This window comes from Tachysurus vachellii, chromosome 19 (genome assembly GCF_030014155.1).
Source record: "Tachysurus vachellii isolate PV-2020 chromosome 19, HZAU_Pvac_v1, whole genome shotgun sequence".
NCBI lineage: Eukaryota > Metazoa > Chordata > Actinopteri > Siluriformes > Bagridae > Tachysurus > Tachysurus vachellii.
Window position 1 is genome coordinate 3,995,062 of NC_083478.1, and position 20,072 is coordinate 4,015,133.

At 41.3% G+C, this 20,072-nt stretch overlaps 2 protein-coding genes across 7 annotated transcripts; one reads left to right on the plus strand and one right to left on the minus strand.

Moving 5' to 3' along the window:
* Positions 1–623: 623 nt before the first annotated feature.
* On the minus strand, positions 624–6,093 carry armc1l (armadillo repeat containing 1, like). 2 transcript variants are annotated; one of them, XM_060893815.1, is made up of 7 exons: positions 5,972–6,093; positions 2,919–3,083; positions 2,703–2,794; positions 2,427–2,616; positions 1,828–1,944; positions 1,645–1,719; positions 624–1,116 (listed from the first exon to the last, which is right to left on the minus strand). In XM_060893815.1, the coding sequence occupies exons 1-7, from the start codon at positions 6,035–6,037 to the stop codon at positions 925–927; spliced, it is 897 nt and encodes a 298-aa protein (XP_060749798.1). In that variant the 5' UTR covers positions 6,038–6,093; the 3' UTR covers positions 624–924. The 2 variants fall into 2 exon arrangements, with proteins under 2 accessions (XP_060749798.1, XP_060749799.1); XM_060893816.1 differs by having other exon boundaries at positions 2,919–3,080; positions 5,972–6,070.
* mtfr2 (mitochondrial fission regulator 2) lies at positions 6,026–13,185 on the plus strand. Of its 5 annotated transcripts, none has more exons than XM_060893810.1 (8): positions 6,026–6,173; positions 6,347–6,439; positions 6,540–6,644; positions 8,274–8,398; positions 8,695–8,900; positions 9,121–9,421; positions 10,084–10,267; positions 12,466–13,185. In XM_060893810.1, exons 2-8 carry the CDS (start codon positions 6,368–6,370, stop codon positions 12,553–12,555), a joined length of 1,083 nt encoding a protein of 360 aa, XP_060749793.1. In that variant the 5' UTR covers positions 6,026–6,173; positions 6,347–6,367; the 3' UTR covers positions 12,556–13,185. The 5 variants fall into 5 exon arrangements, with proteins under 5 accessions (XP_060749793.1, XP_060749796.1, XP_060749797.1 ...); XM_060893813.1 differs by lacking the exon at positions 6,026–6,173 and having other exon boundaries at positions 6,190–6,439; positions 9,121–9,168; positions 9,202–9,421; XM_060893814.1 differs by lacking the exon at positions 6,026–6,173 and having other exon boundaries at positions 6,190–6,439; positions 9,124–9,168; positions 9,202–9,421.
* The last annotated feature ends 6,887 nt before the right edge of the window (positions 13,186–20,072 follow it).

The following is a 20,072-nucleotide window of genomic DNA, read 5'->3' on the forward strand; positions in this document are numbered from 1 at the left end:
CCCTGAAGAGTTGGGATTAATATTTGGTTTATTCTTTTTATTTATATTCTATATTTTATTAAGGGCACAAGCACACATGCTGCAACCCCTATAGATCGAATCACTAAGCCTCTAACGTGATTCAGTGTATGAAGGTGAATCGTACACTATATAGCCGAAAGCATGCGTACGCCTGACCTCCACACCCACACAGTATATGCTTTTTAAACAGCCCATTCCAAAATCTCCTTACATTAACCCCCACTCTTTAGGGAAGACATTCCACTAGATTATGTAGCATGGCTATGAAGATTTGAGATCATTACTGATGTTTGAGGAGGTCTGAGCTTCAGCACAAGGGTGATGTCATGCTTGAACAGCTTTGTGTCTTTGTTCCAGTGAAAGGAAATTGTAATGCTACAGCTTATAGACATTTCTAGGCTGTGTTTGGATAAGGCCCACACACGGATGCGACAGTCAGGTGTCCACAAACATTTGGCTCATTCAAAAAGTGGGATGAATATAACTTACAGAATATTGAACAGCATTCTACAGCAGAATCTGTTTTATTTGCACAGTCCATGCTCTCAAATGCGTTCATTTTATTATTGGACTAATCTTGTTTAAAAAAAAGGTTATGAGACTTTATAAACTTTAAAATAAGTCCACAGGCATGTATTTACACAACAGGTAACAGTCAATCAGAAATAACACACAACTAAAAACAGAAACACAACAATCGTTTCTGAAATGTTACATATAAAAGTGTGAACCGTTAATCCAGACATCGAGCAGTAGACCTGTAGCACTATATATCATAATATAATACCACTTTGCATGTTCATAAAAATGGCCGAGTAGAGTCTAGATCTTGTTCACTTAGCAACCTGCATTATAAAAGTCCTTGTGTGGTACAGATATTTACACATGTTACAGCTCAAAGCTTCACCAGTAGAACGTTTTTGTGAGAAAGCTGGCTGCTGAGCTTAACCAGCTTCCACTGGCATCCTGTTTGGCAGCGGTGCGGGAAACTGCACGGTTGGTCTCCTTCTCAGGACTCTCATCTTCTGGTAGATAATCTGGCAGGTGGTGATTTTCCTCTACGTGCGTGTTTGTAGTGTTGAGAGGGACGAAAACCTGCAGTCAGTACAATAAATCATGGTCAGTTATTGGTTTTAGGATGAAGAGTTTAATAGCGTAAATCATCGGAACAGAAGTACCAAAATTGCTATCAATAAAGTGCGAGTTCTGATAAACTGCTGCTGTTCAGTGGTTGGGGACAGCTAAGAAAACAGTGAGGCAATGACTCAATGAATCTGAAACCCAACAGTCTAGACAGAGCAAAATTGGCTATACTCTCTGTGTGGGGGGGAAAAAGGCACACTCATGCTCTCCTGTCAATCACAGTGACATTAGATAATCACGGGCGTTTGAGTGTTTGAACCCACTGACTAGTGGGTGGGAATTGCCCCTGAGCATATTGGGGTGTGTTTAAACTGCTTTAGGTCAAAAATCACGGTTTCAATTGTGCTATATGACTTTGTGTCATATAAGGTGTGTTGAGAAGGGAAACTTCTGACTACGCATGCGAAGATGAGAACTGTGCTCTAGCGGGTGCCTTGCGGCAGGTGTCAGTAAACAGGTCATCAGACAACAGCAACTTACCTCCTCTCCACCTTCATTCTTCACCACTTGCTGAGCTGAAAGCACTTTAGTGGCAGCAATGGCTGATGCCAGACTCTGAATGGGAGAAAGTGCACTGGATTAATGAGAATCACACAAGTTCTGATATCAAATAGTTACTATTTCAAATAAGGGTAAGTGAGAAGTGAAAAACAGAAGATCTACCTCGGTTGACAGGTCTGCACGCACACGCACGGTGCATCTCTTCATCGCCATCTGGAAAGTGAAGCTGATGACTCCTTTAACCTTGAGGAGAGCTTCTTCACACACACCTCGTTGATCCTGTATCATTATATATCACACACAAAATCAAGAAGTTGCACAATAAAATATACAGCCTTGAATTATTCATTGCTTATTAAATCTGTGCGCCGATATATTATCTATTACTGATCTTGTACCTACACTCCTTTCGTAATTTATAAATATAGACGTATAGTGGATGTAGCCAACAATAAAAAGGACTACATCTGGCCAGATGTCATTTCAGAAATGCACCATCCTCAGCACAAAAGTGACACTGACATGGTAGTGTGTGTGTGGTGAGCTTAAATGCTGTACACTTACTGGAGGCTTTATTACAAACATCTTTTCTGTTTACTTGGTAGATGTTGAGTTTGATACCAGAGCTCATCTTTTTTCCTCTTTTACATTACGCATTATATTTCATTAACATTGTCGTTTTTAAATCTGTGTCAGGTGTAAAGAGACTGCAATAGTAAATCCACATTAAGACATGCACAAACTAAGATCGACAAACTTACCGTCCCTTCCAAACCCTGTATATGAAGCGTGATTGTTTTGGCCTTTTTATTGGAACTGTTGATGAAGAACTGAGGCTTATTTCTCCTCATGGGCTGCACAGGAGTTGTGAGAGTTTCCGTCCTCTCTGGAGCACTCAACACTTCATACACCTCTTTAGCAAGATCTGCGATGTCGGTATTTAGTTCACTTCTACGGGAAAAAATTCACAAGCAAAGGATCATCACAAGCAATCTAGTCAGGATTTCATATAAAAATAATACAGAACTGAAACTTACCGTTCCATCAGAGTCTCCAGGCTCACCATCATGCCTAGCTCGTTCTTCATGGAGTTGATGTTTTGAGACGATTCTGCCAGGTACCTCAGGGTCTGAAGAAATCAGTCACAGCATGTATTGTTTCAACACACATCCGCTAACTAGCTTATTTCATACATTCTCTGTCCATTACTGTAGTTCACATTGTCCAATTTTGCTAACCATGTAGATTCATACCTGCAGAGTAGCAAACACTACTTGAGGGTCTTTATGGTCTAAAAACAACACAAGACCAGGTAAACAGCCCTCGTCTTTTGCTATAGCCTCTCGATTCTGAGGCTCAGACGCCAGATCCCTCAGCTGGGTCACTACTGACATCGCATCCATCATGCTGGTTATCTGCTAGATAAGAGAAAGGACCAGATTTCATACAAAAACATTTACATTACATGTATTATCTTATATTACATATGTTTACATCTGCACTTGTCTATTTGCATTTCTGGTAGATGCCAAACTGCATTTCGTTGCTGTGTGCCTGTACTATGTAATGACAATAAAGTTGTTTGTATCTATCTATCCTTCCATCTATCTATCTACCCTTTCAGCTATCATTCCATCTATCTATCTATCTATCCTTCCTTCTATCTATCCTTCCCTTCCATCCATCCATCTATCTATCCTTCCATCTGTCTATCCATCTATCCTTCCCTTCCATCTATCTATCCTTCCATCTACCTATCTATCCTTCCTTCTATCTATCCTTCCCTTCCATCCATCTATCTATCCTTCCATCTGTCTATCCATCTATCTATCCTTCCATCTATCTATCCTTCCATCACTCTATCCATCTATCTATCTATCCTTCCCTTCCATCTGTCTATCTAACTATCTATCTATCCTTTCAGCTATCATTCCATCTATCTATCTATCTATCTATCTATCCTTCCCTTCCATCCATCTATCTATCCTTCCATCTGTCTATCCATCTATCCTTCCCTTCCATCTATCTATCCTTCCATCCATCTATCTATCCTTCCATCTATCTATCCTTCCATCTGTCTATCCATCTATCCTTCCCTTCCATCTATCTATCCTTCCATCTATCCTTCCTTCTATCTATCCTTCCCTTCATCCATCTATCTATCCTTCCATCTGTCTATCCATCTATCCATCTATCTATCCTTCCATCTATCTATCCTTCCCTTCCATCCATCTATCTATCCTTCCCTTCCATCTGTCTATCTATCCTTCCATCTATCCTTCCCTTCCATCCATCTATCTATCCTTCCATCTATCTATCCTTCCATCTATCTATCCTTCCTTCTATCTATCCTTCCCTTCCATCCATCCATCTATCCTTCCATCTATCTATCTATCCTTCCATCTATCTATCTATCCTTCCATCTATCCTTCCCTTCCATCCATCTATCTATCCTTCCATCACTCTATCCATCTATCCTTCCCTTCCATCCATCTATCCTTCCCTTCCATCTATCCTTCCCTTCCATCCATCTATCTATCCTTCCATCTGTCTATCTATCTATCTATCCTTCCCTTCCATCTGTCTAACTATCTATCCATCTATCCTTCCCTTCCATCCATCTATCTATCCTTCCATCTGTCTATCCATCTATCCTTCCATCTATCCATCTATCCTTCCCTTCCATCTATCCTTCCCTTCCATCCATCTATCTATCCTTCCATCTGTCTATCTATCCTTCCATCTATCCTTCCATCTATCCTTCCTTCTATCTATCCTTCCCTTCCATCCATCCATCTATCCTTCCCTTCCATCTATCCATCCATCTATCCTTCCCTTCCATCTATCCTTCCATCTATCCTTCCCTTCCATCCATCTATCTATCCTTCCATCTATCTATCCTTCCATCTATCTATCCTTCCATCTATCTATCCTTCCTTCTATCTATCCTTCCCTTCCATCCATCCATCTATCCTTCCATCTATCTATCTATCCTTCCATCTATCTATCTATCCTTCCATCTATCTATCTATCCTTCCATCTATCCATCTATCCTTCCCTTCCATCCATCTATCTATCCTTCCATCACTCTATCCATCTATCCTTCCCTTCCATCCATCTATCCTTCCCTTCCATCTATCCTTCCCTTCCATCCATCTATCTATCCTTCCATCTGTCTATCTATCCTTCCATCTATCCTTCCATCTATCCTTCCTTCTATCTATCCTTCCCTTCCATCCATCCATCTATCCTTCCCTTCCATCTATCCTTCCATCTATCCTTCCCTTCCATCCATCTATCTATCCTTCCATCTATCTATCCTTCCATCTATCTATCCTTCCTTCTATCTATCCTTCCCTTCCATCCATCCATCTATCCTTCCATCTATCTATCTATCCTTCCATCTATCTATCTATCCTTCCATCTATCTATCTATCCTTCCATCTATCCATCTATCCTTCCCTTCCATCCATCTATCTATCCTTCCATCACTCTATCCATCTATCCTTCCCTTCCATCCATCCATCTATCTATCCTTCCATCTATCTATCTATCCTTCCATCTATCTATCCTTCCATCTATCTATCCTTCCCTTCCATCCATCTATCTATCCTTCCATCTGTCTATCTATCCTTCCATCTAGCTATCCTTCCATCTATCCTTCCTTCTATCTGTCTATCTATCCTTCCATCTATCTATCCTTCCATCACTCTATCCATCCTTCCCTTCCATCTGTCTATCTATCTATCCTTCCATCTATCTATCCTTCCATCACTCTATCCATCTATCTATCCTTCCCTTCCATTTGTCTATCTAACTATCTATCCTTCCATCTATCCTTCCCTTCCATCTATCCATCTCTCAGCTCAAATTGTGACAGGATAATGTAGCTATAACGAGCTAGCATTAGCCAACCTGTAAAATAAACCGTTTGTTCCACCTCGCATCAACTTAAAACAATACTTATATAACCCTTTGTAACCGCTTATTATCCCGCACATACGATATAACCGGTAACTAAAACGGGTTTGTTGTTAGAATCATCGAGCCATAAGAAATAAGCTGAGTTTAAAGACTTAGCCGCGCTCGAGACCAGTTAGCCGCGCTCGAGACCCCACGCCACGTCACGTCACGTTAGCATTCATGCTAACAACAACTCCGTGTTCATTTGCCTTAAATAGCTCACGTGACCTTTTGTACGCCGCATTAACACATATCAGGGTTTGTTTTCATGTCGAATTTTACTACATTCGGTTTATTTTGTGTTCAATATAACACTTAAACACTTTTAATTCAAGCTCCTTACCGCTTCTCCGTCACAGCCTCGCTGACCACAAATACAAACTTCGCACTCGTTTTCACACAACGCCATTGGTCGACGTGCTCCTTCCACATAGATAGATAGGTTACTCTGATTGGATGGAATCAAATCTAGCTTTATGTTGTCCAATCGGATACGGTTTTGCTCCTAACGGCTTTATTTGAGTTTTGTAGCATAGCAAGCACACGTGAGTATATTTCAGAGGTGATGTTGATCATTAACGGTTATATATTTGTGTATTTGTATTTACTGTTTATTTGATATTCCTGCACCACGTGTAGGAAGCCAGTGTTGCTGCAGTGTTTGTGATTCAGCCCTGATTCACTGCACAAACCCTGCTGTCACTCTGTTCTGCATCAGGAACACAAGATCCCAGTCATCATGTCTCTGCTTGAAGACCTCGTCCATGTGATGAGATGTGTCCTAGAATATTTTGGGGTTCCACAAGACATGGTGAGTGTGAAATAATGCTTTATGAATCATTTCCAGTCTGGTTGCTTCTTCAAAATACCTGTAAATGGGTTTGACATCTTCTCCATTTGCTTAATTGCAGCTGGTTCCAGTTTGGGAGAGCACTTTGTGTGGACAGTATCGTAGCATCGTCCGCATGATTGGAACAAATCTCCCTCTGACACTGTATCCTCGGCTTCATTTTCAGGTACGTTGTTGACATGTCTACTGATCTGAGCGTATGGTATGGTCTTTTGAGGACCTCGACCGCCTCATCGATACGACATTTATCAGACTGTATATTTATAATCACACCCTTCGGTGTCACCTGTATGAGGATGAGGTTCCCCTTTGAGTCTGTCAAAGGTTCCCCTTTGATTCCTTTACCGTCTAAGGGAGTTTTTCCTCGCCACAGTCACCTGAGTCAAATCACACTCGCTCACTGGGGATAAATACAAACACGTTTAAATATAACTAATATTAATCTTGAATTTTTGTATTATATTATTCTTTATAATAACCTTCTGTTCTATGTTTATGTTCCGTAAAAAAAGCTGCTTTGAGACGATGTCAAGGGTAAAAAATGCGCTATACAAATACATTCGTTTTCATTCATTCATTTTCTACCGCTTATCCGAACTACCTCGGGTCACGGGGAGCCTGTGCCTATCTCAGGCGTCATCGGGCATCAAGGCAGGATACACCCTGGACGGAGTGCCAACCCATCGCTGGGCACACACTCTCATTCACTCACGCAATCACACACTACGGACAATTTTCCAGAGATGCCAGTCAACCTACCATGCATGTCTTTGGACCGGGGGAGGAAACCGGAGTACCCGGAGGAAACCCCCGAGGCACAGGGAGAACATGCAAACTCCACACACACAAGGTGGAGGCGGGAATCGAACCCCCAACCCTGGAGGTGTGAGGCGAACGTGCCAACCACTAAACCACTGTGCCCCCCTTATATAAATTCATTTGAATTAAATTGAACATAGTAAGTAGTGTGTAGTAAGTTGAAAGGTTGAGCCTATATAGCTGAAAGTATATGAATATCTGACCGATTGCACCTATTCTGAAGATTTGCTTGTATAATATCCTCCAGAAGTCTGAAAAAGGCTTTCAGCTTGAGTTTACAATGTGGCTGTGGCTTATTCAGTCACAACTCCGTTCAGGTCCCTTGAGTTTTTCCATGTAAGCCTTGAAAATGTTTTTGCGGAGCTTGCTTTGTGCACAGTGGAATTGATATGCTTTTGTGCTTTTTACTGTGGCAACAGTTTAGGAAGCCCTACATATGAGTGTACTGGTCAGTTGTCTGCTGAATTTTGCCCACATGTTGTATAAATCAAGCTGTTTCAGCTCCAGGATCCCAGGTTTGACATTGATCTCGGGTTACTCTTGGGTCTGTGATGATTTTCTCTGCATGCGCTACGTTTGTCTTTATGAATTTCCTCCCACACCCCCAAAAAATATATCGGTTGGTGTATCAGCTACAGAAAATTACCCTTTGTGTGTGTGTGTGTGTGTGTGTGTGTGTGTGCGTGAGTGCATGTGCCTTGTGATGGAATAGCATCCCATCTAGGGTGTATTCCTGGAATAAGCTTTGCATTGCCACACTGACCAGGATATGGTACTTACTGATAAATGAATGTTATTTATTTTTACTCATCTTCTATAAGTGCTTAAAATTTTGCAGATTTTCAGTACTTCTTCACTTTCTAATATATTACAATGAGTTCAATGGAAACCTGTAGTACTGCATTGATTTTTTTTTAGACACCCTAAATGAAACCTTGAACAGCTTTGACCTTTCTGCTCCTCTTTGCCTTATCAGGTTCCTTTACAGACGATCAGGAGACATGGTCATATCGAGGTGTCCGTAGATGCTCCTGCCATTCCATCGCTAGCGGATGTGTTATGGCTTGCCGAGGACGAAGGAGACAGCTGCACTAAGTTCAGGTAATTGGTCTGAAAACAGAACTTTATGCTTAAATTATTTATTTAATGCTTCACTATAAACTCGGTGACATTTGGGGAATACAGTGAAGGAAACAGTGGGGTTCAGTCAAAAATCAGATGTACACATTCCCTGTTATGCAAAATGCAATTAATCGGGAAACATATTCCGGATATTTGCTCCTTTAGTCATTAGATGGTGCTGTGAGGTTAAGGTTCTTCGTAAAATCACATAAAAATGTTTGTAATTCGTCTTTAAGCAAAGCATTTCACATTGTTATATTGCAACTATTATTCAGGAATTGTGTCCCGCTGAGGAAACAGGGACGGTCATACGGCATTGAAACTCCAGCCTCTGTGTGTGTACGACCTGTTCGTGAACAGAAATTACACGCTGCGCAGGCATCAAGCACACAACCAGAAGCTTTTGTAAAAATCCAAGCACTGGAGGCCGAGTTACAGAAATTACGAGCTCAGATTGCGATGATCGTCACCACACCATCAGGTAACCGCCCAATCGCTAATGAATTGAAATTTCATGATTGTTGTATGCCTTAAAATGCCACATCAGTGCTAGTTGTTTACTATTTATTTACTCTATATGTGATGAGAAAAAAATTTGCCACAAATTTTATCCTGTTTATGCTATAAGATAGTTACCAGAACTATTAAAGCCTCTTGGATGAATCGATTAGTGTGTAAATACATTTTCTTTTTCATTTCAGCAGACGGTTCCCTTCTGAACAATCCCTCCACTCCTTGTTCACGGTTTCCTGCTCCTGTTCTTACCTCCACTCCTTTCCTGGCTGCTCTACCTCCACCACCACCTCCTCCTCCTCTTCCTCCTCCTCCTCCTCCTCCCCTGGGTGCTTTCTCCAAGCAGGTCTCTGTGACTGACGTGATTAAACAGAGAAAAGCAGCCAGGAAGGATAAAGCTGGAGTGTGTGAGGCCTCATCAGCCGCAGTTCCTTCCATGCTAGAGGTCTTGAAGGATTTGAACCAGGTTAAACTTCGCACTGTAGAGAGGTGCGCTAACGTTCGCAACGGTTTTTAACTTCAGTGTCGTTTCTCTGTTTGAAACGACCACTTGAGTGTGTTTTTTTTTAAGTAAAATATCGATAAACACAACCTAAAATCCTCTCAGAAATTGTCAGGATTCCTCATACTAGCTAACAGGCTAGCTTTAGTAGTAAAGATTAAAAATATTTATAAACATGACCCTAAATCATGTCAGGTTTCCTCATGCTAGCTAACAGGCTAACTTTAGCAATAAGTTAAGGGTAAAAAAGAGAAATATTCATAAATATGACCTAAATTTTCTCAGTTTATCACATATTACCTTTAGTGGTGATTATAATATAAATAAAACGTATATTCTTGTGCTTATGTTATATGCTTTTGGTAATACAGACTATCGTCAGGTAAAAAAAGCATCGTTTTATGAAACGCATTATATTATGAAATAAATATGAAGTAGTTTAATAGTAAATAATAGTTAGAATAGTTAGAATAGTTTTAATAGTAAATAATAGGTTATGAATGTAAATATGTCAGGATGCCCCTCCTTTGGCTGATTCTCGGGTCTTTATCTTGACTGTAAACTTTAGGACTGTAGTCAACAACATGACAGGATGTTGACTCATGTCCTGAAACGTGTGTGTGTGTGTGTGTTGTGATGGTGTGTTCAGGTCTCCAGGAGGAACACCTGCACGGAAAAGGAGGAGTAGAGGTAACGTGTGCGCGTCGGATCCTGCTGCTCTTATTGCTGAGGCGTTGAAGAGGAAGTTTGCACACAGGCATCGAGACAACTCGTTTGATAAGGAGAACCGCTCGGCCGAGCCCTCGCCGTTCAGTAGCCCCGACACACCCAGAGTAAGAGGTTTTGAGCTCTGTGTTTCTAGGAACCGAGCAGGTGCGCTGTGGGATATAGTAATATATGGGGATGTACACACTGTTATTATAGATGATTTAATTTTTTTTTTTTTTTTATCAGCCTTAAAGAGGATTTATTCGAGATGTAAAAAGTCACAGCAATGTTACATAAATTCAAACGGTTAATTTTAAGACTATTTGTTCTTTTTATTTTATTGTTCTTCAGCTTCATCTGCTGTTATACTGTTATTGCTTCTGAATCGATCTTCTGATTATCAAAGTGCTCAACTAACAGACTTCTCAAGCTGAAGAAAGCTTAGGATCACCCCTCGTGATAGCGGTGGGGATTTCCCCAAGGGGAAACTGTAAGGGGAAGTCAACAAGGGTGCGTTAAAACTGTATTGGAATGCAGCCAACGTCGACCGCTCAATTTTCACCTTTCCAGAGTGCATTAGGGGTTGCGTGTTTAAATCAACTAAAGAAATCTGCTGCTTTTGTAGCCTGCTGATAGCAAAAAAAAAGGGGAACTAAGTTTTTTAAATATCGCATTACATCGAAATGTCCGACGTTTCACAACAGCGTTACAGATTTTCAGATTTCCTCTGTTTTTATACGCCTCTAGCAGTCGTGTTCGAAATCGACACCTTTCGAAAAAGCTCTTATAGGAGAAGAAGCGACACGAATGCTGGCCTGAACTTTATTCTTTTCCAATAACAGCAACATAACCTTTGACCTGTTTACGGTTCAGTTAGAAACTAATTCATTCCTATAAACATCTATAAAGCGTTACAGCTACAAACGATCATCCCCTCACAATCCTCCCTTTCATTTCTCTCTTGAACTTAACCACAAAACCACAAATCCCTCCATCATGAAGACTTTCCCGTGTTGGAAAACAAGCTGTTTTTCACAAACTCCTTCCAGAAAACATAACAACATCTCCTCACAGAAGCATCACCATAATAAATAACCGTAACTATTTCTTAAAAAAAAACCTGTCTAGCTGCTGCTGTTTTGGAAAATAAACCAAATAAACCTTCTCATTAGACAGAATTGAGACTTTAACAACAATTAATCTATACCGGGGGCACAGTGGCTTAGTGGTTAGCACGTTCACCTCACACCTCCAGGGTCGGGGTTCGATTCCCGCCTCCACCTTGTGTGTGTGGAGTTTGCATGTTCTCCCCGTGCCTCGGGGGTTTCCTCCGGGTACTCCGGTTTCCTCCCCCGGTCCAAAGACATGCATGGTAGGTTGATTGGCATCTCTGGAAAATTGTCCCTAGTGTGTGATTGCGTGAGTGAATGAGAGAGTGTGTGTGTGTGTGCCCTGCGATGGGTTGGCACTCCGTCCAGGGTGTATCCTGCCTTGATGCCCGATGACGCCTGAGATAAATGAATGAATGATGAATGAATAATCTATACCATATCTAGCAGAAACAGACTTAATGATATGAGCTCTTGGGTGATTCCCTAAAAGGCCACAACCCTGTGTAGAAGGTTTGAGTTTCGTTGAGGAGCTGAACATCGTTGATTCATGTCGCCTTTTTTTTTAACGTGGGTACGTGATGTGGTTCGGATCGGAAGGTGGGCACGCTACAGAAGATCTCTCAGTTTTGCCACGAGCAGATATTCTATTCAATTCAATTCAATTCAAGTTTATTTGTATAACGCCTTTCACAACTGACATTGTCTTTACAGCTTTACAGAACATAAACATAGAACAAAAGGTTGTTATTATAAAGAATAATATAAAGATTAATAGAATACAAAATACAAGATTAATATTAGATAGATTTAGTTCACAATGTGTATGTATTTATCCACAATGAGCAAGTCTGAGGTGACTCAGGCAGCAGTGGCAAGAAAAAACTCCCTTAGATGGTAAAGGATGAAACCTTGAGAGGAACCAGACTCAAAGGGGAACCTCATCCTCATCTGGGTGACACTGGAGGGTGTGATTATAAATATACAGTCTGATAAATGTTGAATTGGTGCAAAAGATCACATGGAGTTCACATCTCCTCTTTAGGATCGCAGAGTCCCACTGGAGCTGGTAGATCTCTAGATGCTTCAGATATGAATTTGAATTATACCTCCAGATGGCACTGTTTCACTACAGATCTCATTAGACTTTGCCCATAGACATGATTTTACTTTAATTATTACTATCTTTTTTTTGTGCGTGTGTCTGTTTACAGATTCCGCTCTACAAGAGACGCAGTCAGGGGCAAAAACATTCGTCGCCTTTAATCCACGGGGCAGACAGGAAACAATGCGACGGAAAATAATCTGCCAAAGAGCCTTTGATGATTTTTTTTCTTGCTCTCACTTTCTTTCAGCCCCCACAGTTTTGCGGTACTTTTCTTCCGTATAAGGACAAACGGAGCTGCCTTTTTATTCATCGCTTTTTCAGCTGTGGAGGGATTTAATATGTATTTTGTAAAGTTCTGCGGTTGTTACACTGGTGTTTTTAGTTAGCTGTGAATATAAGGTGACCGTTCTAAATTTAGGTCACGCCGTACCTCATGGACCTTTTATATGCAATGCATCTAAATGTTTTATATTGTTTGATTTGATTTTTTTTTTTATATTTGTGTATTTGCACTGCTTGGCCTGTTTCTTCTTGTTTTTTTTTTGTTTGTTTGTTTTTATTTTTTTTTTCAGAAAAGCAATAATACTCCATGTGCGTATTGTTCTACTTCGTGTAATGTTTCAGCGTTCGACTGACGTCACAAACGTTTTGAAAGTAGCAAATATGATACTGCTTGCTGTATTTGTGTGTGTGTGTATTTGTGTGAACATGTGGACTTGTTTCCGTTCATGTAAGATAATGTCTCTTTTTCATTTCCAACCATGTAGCATTCAGCCATGACCCCATTTTCAAAATGAACAAAAAGAAATAAACAAGTTCTCCTGGCTGTCCTGCTTGTGCTCATCATTACAGCTCTTCTACATGATCACGTAGTTAGAGGTGTATTTTGCAAATTTGCTTTTTACCATTTGTTTCGAATGTTGTCTGTTTCTCACTCACTCATTCATTCATCTTCTACCGCTTATCCGAACTACCTCGGGTCACGGGGAGCCTGTGCCTATCTCAGGCGTCATCGGGCATCGAGGCAGGATACACCCTGGACGGAGTGCCAACCCATCGCAGGGCACACACACACACACAATCTCATTCACTCACGCAATCACACACTACGGACAATTTTCCAGAGATGCCAATCAACCTACCATGCATGTCTTTGGACCGGGGGAGGAAACCGGAGTACCCGGAGGAAACCCCCGAGGCACAGGGAGAACATGCAAACTCCACACACACAAGGCGGTGGCGGGAATCGAACCCCCAACCCTGAGGTGTGAGGCGAACGTGATAACCACTAAGCCACCGTGCCCCCTGTTGTCTGTTTGATTGTGCAAAAATATTAAAAAAAAGTAAGAGAAAGTCTCTTAGGTTCATACTTATTCCTTTTCCTGCTCAATACCTTCATGTCACCAGAAAGATGTCATCAGTCTTCACAAGAGCACCTGACCCACCTGCAGCAAAAGCTGGCCGTGTGTGTGTGCGTGTGTGATGAAGATGATGACAGATTTTAATCATACAAGAATTGTTATTGTGTTTGTATTTATTAGAAATATTGTTTTTGTGTCAGAAAATGTGACATTTAGGAAGAAAATATCTAAGTACGTAGTTTCTAAATACATAGTGTTGTAGCCTAGTGGTTAAGGTGTTGGACTACCAATTAGAAGGTTGTGAGTTCAATCTCAGGTCCACCAAGCTGCCACTGTTGGGCCCCTGAGCAAGGCCCTTAAGCCTCGATTGCTCAGCTGAATAAAAATGAGATCATGTAAGTCACTCTGGATATAAGGGTGTCTGCCAAATGCTGTAAATGTTGCAAATATGAGTGAAAAGAAAATGATTATGAGTAATGATTGCTGGGTGCCGATATCCACTGTAAGTCAGTGGAGTGACGTGACATTGTCAAACTGACCACAGAGCCTTGTTAGTCATTAGTCGATCTTGCTATGACGCTGATGCTATGATGTCAGTTTTCATCCAGTGCTTCAGAATGTACAGTACTTAGAAACTTCGACAACACGATTGACACGCACATTAACACTCATCTTCGTCCTGATTGGTTAGATGTTTGTTTTTGTCCAATTTATGGGTTCTTTTGAACACCGCATTTCAATACCACATCCGACTGCTGGTAGAACAGAAGAGTATATATGTTTGCAGGAACCCTCTGTGTTTACAACGCTCTTTTGCATAATGTTTACGACCCTATACTTTTGCACAATGCCCTGTAGTGTTTTGTATTGAGGGGGCATGGTGGCTTAGTGGTTAGCATGTCCGCCTCACACCTCCAGGGTTGGGGGTTCGATTTCCGCCTCCACCTTGTGTGTGTGGAGTTTGCATGTTCTCCCCGTGCCTCAGGGGTTTCCTCCGTGTACTCCAGTTTCCTCCCCCGGGCCAAAGACATGCATGGTAGGTTGATTGGCATCTCTGGAAAATTGTTCGTCGTGTGTGATTGCGTGAGTGAATGAGAGTGTGTGTGTGCCCTGTGATGGGTTGGCACTCCGTCCAGGGTGTATCCTGCCTTGATGCCCGGTGACACCTGAGATAGGCACAGGCTCCCCGTGACCCGAGGTGGTTCGGATAAGCGGTAGAAGATGAATGAATGAATGCTCTGTATTGTATTGTCTGCAATGTCTTTTGTCTCGTACTGTCTTTGTCTTTTGACTTACTGGTTGCACACGATGCACTTTATGTAGCCAGGACAACTTACTTCCAGTCCTTAGCTCGGTGTTGTTTTATGCAGCACCACCAGCTATATGTGGTTGAAATGACAATAAAAGCTTCTTGACTTCGTCTCTTCTTGACTTGAGGTGCCACGGGGATTAAAGTATCGTGTTTTACCACAGATTTTTTTTTTTAAGGCTGCTGGAATGTGACAAGAATTGTGAAATATACTGTATATTTATACTGAAAATAAACTGAGCCTGTATTTAATGGCGATTGTTACTTAATCCCATTGCTGTGCATTATGCTGGATTCTGACTTGAGCAAATGCACAAGACTTTATTTTAAGAAGTTAGTGACACTGAAAATGCCAGCCATCAGGAGCTGTAGTGTTACTCTGAACATTTAAAGGAACACATTAGCTGTTGTATCTTTTCTTACTAATTAATTAACACCATAATCGCACATAGTCGATAGCACAAGGTCGAGTGTAAAAAGCAATATTTGACCTACACCTGATCTTTATTGGGGGCAAAAGTACCTTCAGAAATACATCACACTGTACTTGACCCTGAACTGATCAAGTGTGGCACACTGATGTGTTTGTGATCTGTGTGTATGTTTGTGTGTGGCTGGGGGTGTAATGGAATAAATGCCCTGTGTGGCGTGTGCTGTTTGTTTCTGTAAACCACATCCTTGCAATCACTAAAGGTTAGCATGAAGAGGATATACTGGTGTACCAAGACAGGAAATGGTTACACGCTAAAATCTGATTAATCCTCCGCTCCATCTCTTGCGTTGTCAGTCGGTCAGAAGTGCCTTCGTGATGGAACGTTCTTATTTAAAGATTTGGGTTCTGCTCACGTCAGCTGTTTTGTGTTTAAGTTTAGTAGTGCATCTGTATTTCTCTCTCTCTCTCTCTCTCTCTCTCTCTCTTTCTCTCACATTAATCTCACATTTGCATATCAGTCTGCTTGTGGCTTGTGAAGATAAGAAGTGTGTTATGTTCACATCTTAAGATTGACGATTATGGAATAATGTCGAGTCCTAGTTACTAGGAGGTTGTGTTCAAATCTCAGGAATGTCAAAGTGTCGTAGTCGGACCTTTCAGCACCGGGTCATACTTTTCATTCTACCCCAAGTGACTCCAAATAAAAACAGCAGCCAAATGAATAAATACAAAGCATTAAACTACAACGACGGTGGACTATAACAACAACGTATAGACTCTTTAACTTGTATGGTAGACAGCAACAATGGAGGAGGAATTTATTTGATGGAAACTGTCCACAAAATTAAATGTAGTTATAATCAGATAAAGAGTACTATGACGTGACGTGACGTATGGTGACCCATACTGCATTTAACCCATCCAAAGTGCACACACACAGCAGTGAACACACACACACACAGCAGTGAACACACACACCTGGACAGCCAAGTGGGCAGCCATTTATGCTGGGGTGCAGTTGGGGGTTTTCGGTGCCTTGCTCAAGGGCACCTCAGTCGTGGTATTGCCGGCCTGAGACTCGAACCCACAACCTTAGGGTTAGGAGTCAAACTCTCTAACCATTAGGCCACGACTTTCTCTATTTACTGTGTGTGGTTCTTTATTTAATATACGTGAAATAAAACAGTTCAGCATCCATGTGACAATAATGAACTTCGCACACCAGCTTGTTGTTGATTACTTACCTATAACTGCATGGCCGGTTGTGTTATATTCCTTACTTAACACCCATGAGTGAAATATCTGTGTTCACAGTTTAAAGGTTTTGACCTGGAAAGCTTCAGATCACGTGATCCAAAGAAGCAAGTGTGATTGGTCAGGACGATCCTAACACATTAAAATAAATGGTTTAAATAATGCTCAGAAGTTCGTTTGAATATTGAATATGTGACGTCAGAATTCAGAATTGCAGATATTTAAATAGTGATAAGTGACAAAAACGTCCACCAGTAGATGGCGCCAAACACCATTAAGAATGTTAGGGAATTTTTTAAGTCACAGCTACAGAGTTTATGTCTGAAGGGAGACAATGTGATGACAAGACTAGAGTGAAGTGGGTCGGTGGGAGGAGACAGACTTGCTAACTTGGTATTAGCAGGATTTGCATACCTGTATGAGCACATTTGCAATCCAAATCTCACCTAGTGATTTCGACTGTTCTGAGAGGGGCGACTGGAAAATCATCAGATCACGTGACCCGGGCTTTGTTCTCCTCATGAACATTTGCTTTGAATTAGAATTCCCTGTAGGGGTTCACTACCTGTCATATGTGTGTGTGTGTGTGTGTGTGTGTGTGTGTGTGTGTGTGTGTGTGTGTGTGTGTGTGTGTGAGAGAGAGAGAGAGAGAGAGAGAGAGAGAGAGACCCCAGTGGCCTTCCGGGTGTTTGAGTAGCAGGTGGAGAAGACACTGTAAATAAATAATAAAAAAAAAACATTAGAGGTTAAAGGTGACTGACACACTCGAACTCACTCACACACACACACACACACACACACACGCATGCACGCACACACAGACACTCACACACAAACAGCACTAACACAATTATTAATGCACACAAGGATGGCACAACTGCAAAACGGTTGTTATGATTTATATATCGATATCTTTTTATATAAAGACTAGAAATACGTGATCCATATTTGTTTCAGTTTTTATAAATAAAATATATTTTTTTTATGGACGGAAAAGATGTCATTTAAATTTCCTGTGTAAAGATAATGACTATGATTATTGAATTTGCTGGGTGCCAATATTTTTGAGTGGAATAACGTGACCTGAGCATCCTGAACACCGAACCTTTATCAGACACCGTGTTATCCGGCTCGGCTCGGCGCTGTGATGTTGTCAGTTCTCTCCTGGTGCTTCACAATGTAGTTAGAAAGTTAGGAAACATGATTGACAAACCAGTAGAGACTCCTCTTTGTCCTGATTGGTTAGATGTTTGATGTGTGTTTTTCTCTCTCGCTCTTGTTTACAGAACATGTGGTGCCACAGGGCCCAAAGAATTGACTCTGAGCTTTTCATAAAGCTACTGGAATGAGACAGGAATAAAATAATAAATAATAAATATAGGACTGAAAATAAACTGAGCGACTTTAAATGAGTGACATGTGACTTTAAATCCAACTGCTGTGTGCTTTCTTTTCCTAATTCTGACTTACAATGATAGTAAGACAAATGTGTGTGTGTATGTGTGTGTGTGTGTGTGTGTGTGTATGTGTGTTTGTGTGTGTGAGTGTGTGTGAGTGTGTGTGTGAGTGTGTGTTTGTGTGAGTGTGTGTGAGAGTGTGTGTGTGCGCACGCGTGCGTTGGGGTGTGTGTGTGTATGTGTGTTTGTGTGTGAGTGTGTGTGTGTGAGTATGTGTGTGTGTGTGCACGCGTGTGTTGGGTGTGTGTGTGTGTGCGTGCGCGTGTGTTGGTGTGTGTGCGTGCGCGTGTGTGAGTGTGTGTGTGTGTATATGTGTGTGTGTGAGTGTGTGAGAGTGTGCGTGTGCACGCGTGCGTTGGGGTGTGTGTGTGTGTATGTGTATGTGTGTGTATGTGTGTTTGTGTGTGTGTATGTGTGTGTGTGGGTGTGTGTGTGTGTATGTGTGTGTATGTGTGTTTGTATGTGTGTTTGTGTGTGTGTATGTGTGTTTGTGTGTGTGTATGTGTGTGTGTGGGTGTGTGTGTGTGTATGTGTGTGTATGTGTGTTTGTATGTGTGTTTGTGTGTGTGTATGTGTGTGTGGGTGTGTGAGTGTGTGTGTGTGAGAGTGTGCGTGTGCACGCGTGCGTTGGGGTGTGTGTGTGTGTGTATGTGTTTGTGTGTGTGTGTATGTGTGTGTGTGTGTGTGCGTGTGTTGGAGTGTGTGTGTGTGTGCACGCGTGTGTTGGGGTGTGTGAGTACATGTGCTTTTATTAAACCAAGAATAAACCACTCTCTCTTAATTAAAGGTGCATTTTTCCCACCATAACGTCAAAACTGTTACATATTCCATGGTTACCACCAAACATGCCCACACACAATTTTGCAAAACAACAATCCGATGCTAATCAGCGTTTAATCGCAGCTCCTGTACGGCCACAAGCCTTTTAATAAAGTCTCCTCACACGGCTCAAACTTTTTTTTTTTAAGTGATTTAATCTGCTAGTAAGCTTGTATGTATATTAGACTCTAAATATTTACACTTGACACAAAGCTCTCAAAGGTGCCTGACAGGATGACAAACTGCTCCCTGTAGCACCAACACGCCGATAACACCGTGACTCACACATCCTGACAACCTGCGCCTTCCGATATTCACAGCTTTTGTACTACTTAATCATCTTGATTATTCGAATCGATTAGATCTATATGCAAATGAGTTCGGGTGCTGGTTTGGGGAGTTTGTGCATTTCTGAAACTGTTTCTTATTTAATATTTTTTTTTATTATTACTCACTTATTTCTCTTAAAGCTTTTTATTTATTCATGACATGAATTATTATGAATAATTCAGAGAAGTTTCATGGTGTGTGGAGTTAAAAGAGAGGGAAGAAAAACGACGCGTTCGGATCTGCGGGTCCTGTGCGTTTAAGGGTATAAATGTAAACGGGTTTTATTCGTTTTTGTTAATGACACAACGGCATCGTTGTCTGAGAATCGATCGGTCGCATTTCACTTTTATCCATATGTGTGCGTGAGTGTATTTGTATAACCTTTTTTTTATAGCTCAGAGCTGGGACTTTCCCAGTAAGAGTCATTTCACTACTTATATGAGTAAGTGAACGATTCTGGGAAGGCAAGGGTTAATTTCTCACTCCCACCATCTCGTCTCATCTCGTCTCATTTCATCTCAACTCAATTCTCTAAATTCAAAAAATACGTCTTGACCCGTGCAACATGCAACAATCTCTGGCCGTTCTTTGCTGACGCAGGCTGCGTTTCACACGGTTGAGTTTTTAACATGCAATCAGCCTTGTGCTGGACCCCTGAGCAAGGCCCTTAACCCTTAAATGCTCAGTGGTATTAAATGGGATAAGTGTAAGTCGCTCTGGATAAGAGTGGATAAGTGGAGTAAATATAAA

Coding starts and splice junctions, on each gene's coding strand:
- armc1l (XM_060893815.1), bottom strand. CDS start 6,037: ATGGCGTTGTGTGAAAACGAGTGCGAAGTTTGTATTTGTGGTCAGCGA. Junction 1,720..1,827: donor GTGCAGACCTGTCAACCGAG/GTAGATCTTCTG, acceptor TCTCCCATTCAG/AGTCTGGCATCAGCCATTGC. Junction 1,117..1,644: donor AGAATGAAGGTGGAGAGGAG/GTAAGTTGCTGT, acceptor TACTGACTGCAG/GTTTTCGTCCCTCTCAACAC.
- mtfr2 (XM_060893810.1), top strand. CDS start 6,368: ATGTCTCTGCTTGAAGACCTCGTCCATGTGATGAGATGTGTCCTAGAA. Junction 6,645..8,273: donor ATCCTCGGCTTCATTTTCAG/GTACGTTGTTGA, acceptor TTGCCTTATCAG/GTTCCTTTACAGACGATCAG. Junction 8,399..8,694: donor GACAGCTGCACTAAGTTCAG/GTAATTGGTCTG, acceptor ACTATTATTCAG/GAATTGTGTCCCGCTGAGGA.